At 57.0% G+C, this 7,829-nt stretch overlaps 1 protein-coding gene across 1 annotated transcript in view; it reads right to left on the bottom strand.

The window, feature by feature from the left end:
• The window catches only part of LOC104616560 (diacylglycerol kinase zeta-like), a gene marked incomplete at its 5' end in the record, with an annotated part of 19,184 nt that overhangs the window by 2,531 nt on the left and 8,824 nt on the right, over window positions 1-7,829 (bottom strand). Inside the window, 11 exon segments of the mRNA XM_010281607.1 lie at window positions 234-265; window positions 799-989; window positions 1,558-1,598; window positions 3,468-3,537; window positions 4,943-5,022; window positions 5,147-5,247; window positions 5,538-5,737; window positions 6,027-6,138; window positions 6,251-6,324; window positions 6,568-6,630; window positions 7,708-7,763. Of these exon segments, the coding sequence (XP_010279909.1) occupies window positions 234-265; window positions 799-989; window positions 1,558-1,598; window positions 3,468-3,537; window positions 4,943-5,022; window positions 5,147-5,247; window positions 5,538-5,737; window positions 6,027-6,138; window positions 6,251-6,324; window positions 6,568-6,630; window positions 7,708-7,763 (1,020 nt within the window).

The following is a 7,829-nucleotide window of genomic DNA, read 5'->3' as shown; positions in this document are numbered from 1 at the left end:
CCCACATGGTAGAGTCGGGAAGGCGCCAAGCCGGGCTGCTCCACAAATCACTGTCAGGTCTCTCCTGCCCACCGCTGAGGTCACCTGCCTGCGGGGCTCTGTGCTCCCACTTAGCACAGACAGCAGGGCTCCTGCCTGCATGTCAAGGAAAGCCCAGGCCAAAAAAAATGTGGAAGGGACTCAAAACAGCGTGACCTACAAGGGGGTGAGACAGGGGGTGGGACAGGACTCACCTTTGTGCAGGAGGCAGTGCTCAGGCTCGGTGCTGGAAGGGAAGAAGAAAAGGCATAACCAACCCTGCCATTCTTGGCAGCTGATCACCCAAAAGGGCACACCGTGGGTAGAGGGATGGCTGTGGAGAAGCCTGCCTGTGGCACTCCTCCAGCAGGCAGGAGCAGACGCAGGCCAAGCAACTTTGCTGCTCTTCGGCCATGCCATCTGCTTCTTTCCTGATCTGGGTTCTTCCCCATCCCCACTCCCATTTCTATTGCTGCTCCCAGCTCCGTTGCTCACCTGTACCCAAGGCTGGCCTCCGCTGGGCCAAAAGACACCTATGCTCTTTGCCCCAGAGGCCAGGCGCTGGAGCTTGACCCCATGGCTGAGCCATCTGGTGATGCCCCACTGCTTCCAGCAGTGCTGGCAGAGGAGCAGGAAAGACAGGATGGCATCTCACCCCTTGGTCTAACTCAGCACTGAATTCCTGCTTGCTTCCAGGGAGCGACCCCCTGTAATCTGGCCCAGGGATCTCGCATCACTGCTCATCCTTCCTGAGGTCCAGCACCACCCTTCCAGACTCACCTGGGGGCAGGAGAGGAGGGTGGAGAGGAGGAAGAGGAGGGGAATGTAAAGTGATGCCCAGTGGGTGCGGCAGACAAGTCGACGAGGTCAGGCATGGCAGGAGAGGTGCCCACGTTCTGGGTGATCACCAGCTCTGGGTCCAGCACATAGAGCTCATCCTGAGAGATCTCTGTCACATAGTTGAGGTGCTCCTGAAAGACACGTCAGCCCTCCTCAGAAGCAAGACCTACTTCTGTATAGCTCCATCCCCTCACATCCCATGCCTTGTAGCCCACCCATTCACTCGGCAGAGTGACGGTAGCTCAAAGAGTCCTGGCACCTGTGCCTGGGAAGCCTCTATGTCTCCTTGCCCTTTTCAGGTTCCCCATCTCATGGTAACTTAGCAGATGACCCATACATCTTTTCTCCACATCCCCCTCATTAAGATGACCCCAGTCAGTGGGTGCCTGGCTAGCCTTGCTACGTTGCTATTCCTTACCCCCTCTGCTGTAGGGTCCTGCAGGCAGCTTCCAACCCAAGTCTCTGTGCTCCCACCCACGCTTCCTCCCTTTCTGTGGGAACCTGGAGGTGCTGGGGTTGGTCCTGGGCCAGGCCTCTCACACCACCCCTCAGGGGGTGCCACAGGGCAGGGCAGCTGTGCAAGATCTGCAGGTCCCCAAGGCTAAGCCTGCTTGTTGGTCTGTATGAACGCAGGACACCCAAGCGTCTTCCCAGCAGATGCTGGGGGGGGACAACAGCGGAGTACAAGGCTGCACTCACCTGTGCACGGTCTATCCTGTAGAACCGATCAGCCGTGGTTGCTGTAAGACAGGGAGAGAGCAAGACAGGATGATTCTTGGCATGGGATGAGGAAGACAGCCATTTTCCACCACTGACAGTCATAGTGAACTATCCATCCACTTCATGGCATACATGGAGGCCACGGCAAAGAAAACAGCACCCTTCCCTTCGAGACTCTTTGCCCTAGAGGCAGCCCCTGGGGCCTGCAGACCACCATGCCCCTGTGCAACTCAGTGACTCCTGGCAGGGAGCCACAGGGAAGGCAAGAACACACCTAGCTGACGCCATGGCCTTTCTGGGGGCTTTCAAGTGCTCCAGCCTTGCAGCTGCAATGCAGCATTAGCCTGAGCGGATGAAGCTCAGGGCTATGCAGTGCACATCTCTTGCTTGCACCAGGTGAGGAACTGCTCTCATTCGACATGATGCACCTTGTTGCAGAGCACTGAGAAATGGGGGCACTAAGCGGGGCTAGGAAAAGAGGGAGCTCAGCCTCCCGCTGACTTTACTGAGTAACATGCTACAAATCACCACAAGGCCACGTCAGAGCTTGTGACTGCCATGTACAACAGAGCACGCCACCACCAGCTGTAGATCCAAGCCCCTGTCTCCTAGGACAGCACGAGAGCTTCAGACCAGCCTCCAGCCTGTTGCTGGCAGCAGCCTGTCCGAGTGCTTCCCTCTGCTCATCCCTCTTCCTTAGAGGAGAGAGGCCCACAGCAGGAGAGGAGCTTCTTCAACACCAATGGAGCAAGTGGCTGTGCTGGGGCCAGACCCACAGAGCCACAAGCCCCAGGGGGAGCAGGGTGGGGCTGGGGACTTACGGCATCACCAGGGGAGAGCAGGACAAGCAAGAGCACAGCGCCAGGAAAACTGGGTCCTCACGCAGCGTGGCACTTGCCCTGTGTCCCGCCAGGCTGCTGGTGCCTGCCCAGGCAAGGTTGCTGCAGTGGGACCTTTGGGGACCCAGGGAATTCTCTCCGCAAACAGAGCGGGTACAGGCCAGAGCAGATGAGAGGAGTGAAAGAGCCCCGTTTATCCTGTCCTGGCTGGAGATTTACAGCTAGGGAGCTGCTGCTGAAAGCCTGTAATTCAGTCACTTGAATGAGCCTGTGATGTCTTGAATGAGGCTCTGGCCTCTTTCCTGACACATTTTCCTGAGCCCAGAACCTGCTGCTGGGAGACTGGCAGGAAGAGGGAAAGCGGTGCTGGTACCGCAGTCCTGGTAGTGACACCTGGGAGCAGCAGTGCCGGCAGCCCCACACGCAGGGTTGGAGCCCCGAAGGGAGAAGCTGCATCCTTTCTGCCTAGCACGAGGCTTCCCAGGCCCAGGTTGCAACCCATGGCTGTGCTCTGCTGTGCTCTACACCCTGCTGCTGGGAAGTCAGGGAGACGAAGTGCCACTAGCAGTCATTTCTCTCAGGCCAGTTTCCAGGTATAGAGGGAGTGCTCTGGAGGCTCTTGGTCAGTGAAGGCAAAGGGAGAGGAGAAAGCTACTTTCAGGCAGGGGAGAAAAAGCATCTGGAGCCCAGCGGGGAGCCTGCTCCCATTCCACTGGGATGCTCCGGGTGAGCCTCGCTCCCGGCATGCTGGAGCAGGGGGGCCCCCTGCCTGCATGACACAGGAGAGCAACCCCAGCAGTCCCACCATGACGGGACACATGCCACCGAGCTGCCTTCAGCTCTGGGGGCAGGTGAGCAGCCAGACGCTCCGCGCTCCACTCGTGGTCAGAAGCCAGAGACGCAGCCTGGGACAAAGCACTACCACAAAGACCCTAACATCCATGAGTCCCGAGTCCCACGTGGCTCTCAGTGCCTTGTCACTAAGGGTCCGTCCCCTCACCCCTCCAAATTCAGACACAGTCAGCACTCCCAAGGGAAGGTGATACTCACAGTCCAGGAAGCACCACTTGGGTGACAGTTTCTGGGATGACAGTGTCTTTGGCTTGGCTCCATCTCCCTCCTGCATAAAAAAAGAGAGAGGATAAAGTCGTGTCTCTTGGCCTCCCCATCTCTCCCCAGAGCATCCCTCCTGCTTTGAGAGGTCCCTGCAGACATGGAGGACCACAGGCACTTGGATGGAAAGGGGAACTTGAACACAGGCACAGCACACAGCGACGGGGAGCAGCACGGGACAGACTGGAGCCGACACACACCAGCTCACTGGAGAGAGAGGTGCCACAAAACGAGCCCGTGAGACCAGGATGGTACACAGGATAGATGGGCCCAGGGGACAGAGCGAGGCCATACAAACCTGAAAGAGCAGGCGCTCTAAAGCAGAGGGCTGTGGAGAGAAATCCTGCAGAAAGGCAAGGTGTGATGTTACAGCCGTTGTCTGGGCAGCCCCCCAGCCCCTCTCTTGTCCCACTGGTGTTACTTAATGTGCTGCTGTATCTGGCTTTTCACAGAGCACAGTGGTTGCCCAAGGAGAGAGAAGAGGTAAACCATAAGGTGACTGAGCAACACCAGCCTCAAAGTATAGCTTTAGAGGTGCAGGACGTTGCAGAGGCATCAGTCTAACCAGGTTGATGCCATAGGACAGCGTAACTCTCTGAGCCTGGGAGCTGCTAGCCATGTGCCTATCTGCGTGTCCTCACCAGTGGCTGGGCACAAGGCGGGCAGGGGACAGGCATGCAGAGCAAGAAGCAGATGCCAGTGGGCCAGACCAGGCAAGCAGCTCTGCAACTCAGCCCTGCAGGACACTGCACATGGTGGATGGGATTCCCTCAGGCACGAAAGCCAGCTAACCAGGAACTAAGTGAGGTCCCTTCAATCTTCTGAGAGAAAATCAGACTGAGCTGTGGGCTCAGAAGGCATCGCTCACCGGGAGCAAGGGTTACACGGCCCACGTCTGGGTCATGGACACGCACTAGCACATTGGCACGAGCACAAAAGTTAGTACCTGCAAATGAAGAGAGTTGGAGGTGGGGAGCAACACTAACCCAGGCACCCTGGGAGGGGCAGAACTGTGCCAGGAAACACAGAGCCCACAGAGGGCTGAAGGAACACAGCACAGTGAACAAAGGGACAGAGGAAAGGCCTCTCCAAACACCTGGGTGTGATAGGCCCCCATAAGAGGTATGCTGGCTTTTTCCACTGCCCCATAATTTTCCTGGGCCACCAACACTCTGGGCCTGGAGAACAAGGTCACAAGAGCAATGCTGAGAAAGAAGCTGCCAGAGAGCAGGGAGCAGCAAGCCATCCAGCTTGGGAACTTGCCTCCACCATGAGTGAAGGCAAACCATGACCTGCTACCAGAAACAGGAGCACGTGTGTTGGTGTGCGCAGGTCAAGGCAACTTAGAAATCCCTTCCCTGAGCCCCTCCATCCTCCATCCAGCCGTGACCACTTCCCATGCAAAGCCTCACCTCTTGCAGCCGCTCAATTTGGGTCCGGCACAACTCCAGATCACTGTCTCCTGGAACCACAATGATCCCCAGCGGCACAGCTGCACGACAGGGCACAGACACAACTCAGGGAGAAGCCCGTGCCCCATCCCCAACACCTCACACAGCCGAGCAGAGGGCACTGCTAGACTCGGGGACTATGGCTCCCACCCCCTGGTCACTCACAGGCTTCCTTGAGCTTTTCCTTGTCATAGTGCAGTGCCTCGTAGTCACGCATGCTGATTCGGCTCACCCGGATCCGCAGCCGCTCAGGCACTGGCTGCTGGCTGTGTGCAGGGGGGAAGGAAAAGGGAAGGGATCAGAAAGTGACAGCCCATTTTCTTTTTATCCCACTCACCCCTCCAAAACAGGCAAGAGCACAGACTGGGGTGGGGAGCTTGGCACCAGCAGCTTCTCCAGCATCAGGGTCTAGCCATACTTCTGTGACCTGATCCCTCCCAGGCCCTTCTTGAGAGAGGATTGAAATGTCTCTGGGAGTGATGGATCAGTCCCATCCCTTCCCCCTCCATCCCTTCTGCTTTGGAGATGAGGTGGCAGATTGATCTGAGGAACCTACTCATTGAGCAGAGGCATGGAGTTGCGTCGCTTGGTCTTCTGCACCATGTTGGCTTGGTTGCGCAGGGAGATGTGGATGCAGGAAGCCGCCAGCTTGCAGGGCTCTCCATCTACCTGCATGGGGATGGCCTTCGACGTGGTGAGAACCACCTGCCGGCACTGGCACAGCCGCTCCCCGTGTCCACCGACCTGCAAGGCAGCCTGTGAAAGGATCCAGAGTGAGAGCAGAGCAGAGACTGAAGGGTGGATGGGGGGAAACACCTGTTGTCAGCCAGATGCCACAAGTGAACCAAGTTCTGGAAGGGATCCACAGAGACCAGGACATGACAGCACCTCGCCTAAATCTCAGAGAGCAGACACTGTCATGTAGGCCAGCACTACAGCTGCCCAGGAGGGAAGCTGTGGAGCCGTGGTGGCTAGCCGATGCCTGGTCAATGGGACCAGTCACTCCCCTCATTTCTAACTACAACTGGCAACAGCACCGACTCACCAGGGATGTCATGGTGAAGCCAATAACTTCAATGCAGCCATCATCGTGGCGCTGTGGCTCAAAGTCATGGTGCTCCCCGGGGTTGCCCCAGGGCATGGTGCCTGCACAGTACCTGTGAAGGGATGGCAAACGATGCATGGACAGGCCCCTCCAAACCCATGCAGGGATCTGTGGCATGGGGGTGAGAAGCCCAGCACACAAGGGCAGGTCCTGGGGCTACTCACCTGGGGATGTTCAGGAAGACCAGGCACTGGGGCTTCAGGTCCTGGATCTTGGAGGTCAGGTCTGTCCCATCGCACTGGAGACAACACAGGGGCATTCAGGCTGCTGTAAGGGAGGGCTTGGCCCACCCTACCCACCTGAGAGGAAACAACCTCCCCCTCTGCTCCCCATGGTGACTGTCCTCCAGGCCAAGGGAAGCCAATGTCCCCAGGAACACATCCTCTCCCCAGTGCTGAGATACCCAGTGTGCCAAGGGACTTCTCCTCACCCCTTGGCAGCTCAACCCCCTCCCTGGCCCAGAGCACCCCCGCACACTCACAACCAATTTGACGTGCTTCGCTAAGTCTTTGGAGCTCCCCGTGAGGAAGTCGGAGAAAGCCGTCTGCCAAGGCAAGAGACAACATTAGTGCCCACACATTCACCGAAACGGGCACCCAGGAAGCCTGCCAACGGCCTTCAGACCTCAGCTGAGAGCAGCAAATCCCCTCCTTGTCCATTGGCAGAAGGCCTCTCTGCTCCCCTCCCAAAACAACTTGATCCATTCCTCTGGCCATTTTGCCTACAAAAAACCTCGGGGCACCTTTAGTAACAGCCCCCATTCTTCCCTGGCCAGCCCAGTCCCAGCTTTGGGGAAGAGCTGGCAAGGTGAGTCTCCTCTTGTGAGTCACAAGTGACTCAAGTTGACTCATAAGAGACAAATTCAGTCTCAAGCTGCAAGAAGTATCATAAAACAGGCCTGATGTGACCCCATCTAGAGACACCAGAACAGACAGTATGGCCTCTGCTACACAGATCCTAGGGTCCCCTTTGGGTTTAACCATACAGAGACGAGGGGAGACACAAACAGGAGAGATGTGAGATGGTACAGAGCAGCACGTGGCCTTTAGTACTGCTCAAATACTGGTTACCCAGCCACATAGGTAGGGAGGTATATTGAGGATGGAGGGATGGACGAACAAAGATGGTACCAAGACACAAAGCTCTAGAGGTGAGATATAGGAAGGTGGCATAATTATCCAAGGAGCTGTAACTGGCCCAAGGTATAAAATAGAAGACCAAAGTAGTGTGGGGACTCTATGGAAAGGCTTCCCGTTCCTCTGCAGGGGGGACAGCCTGCTTCCCCACAGCTCCGGGGAGGTCCTGCCTGGGTGACCATCCATGAACTGGAGAACAAGAACAATAGTGGCAGAAGATCAAGACAGAAACTGTACCGCGGGCCAGAGAGCAAGCTGTACCGCCAGCAGCGCTCGCAGCCAAAGAGGAGCTGCAATTCCCAGGGCTGTAGCCTTTCTCCAGCACCTCTCCAGCTTCGGGGGAGGCTCAGCTTGGGTGCATGTGAAGGCCTGTGTAACTCGGATGAGTGAATTGAGGGTGCGGACAGGAGCTGGGAGCATGCCTGCGCTCCAGCTGACGCTAAGGCTACTATGAAGGCATGCCCAGATATCCTCTACACACTCACCCCGGCATAGAACATTTTATTCCGAAACCGGCTGTTGAACTTCTCTGGGTTGGCCTCTGGGGAAAGGAGAAAACAGCCAGGTCACTGGCCTGCACATGGAAATACTTCACTTGCCAACTCCC

This window comes from Phaethon lepturus, unplaced genomic scaffold (genome assembly GCF_000687285.1).
Source record: "Phaethon lepturus isolate BGI_N335 unplaced genomic scaffold, ASM68728v1 scaffold29982, whole genome shotgun sequence".
NCBI classification, from domain to species: Eukaryota; Metazoa; Chordata; class Aves; order Phaethontiformes; family Phaethontidae; genus Phaethon; species Phaethon lepturus.
This window is presented reverse-complemented; position numbering and strand designations above follow the sequence as displayed.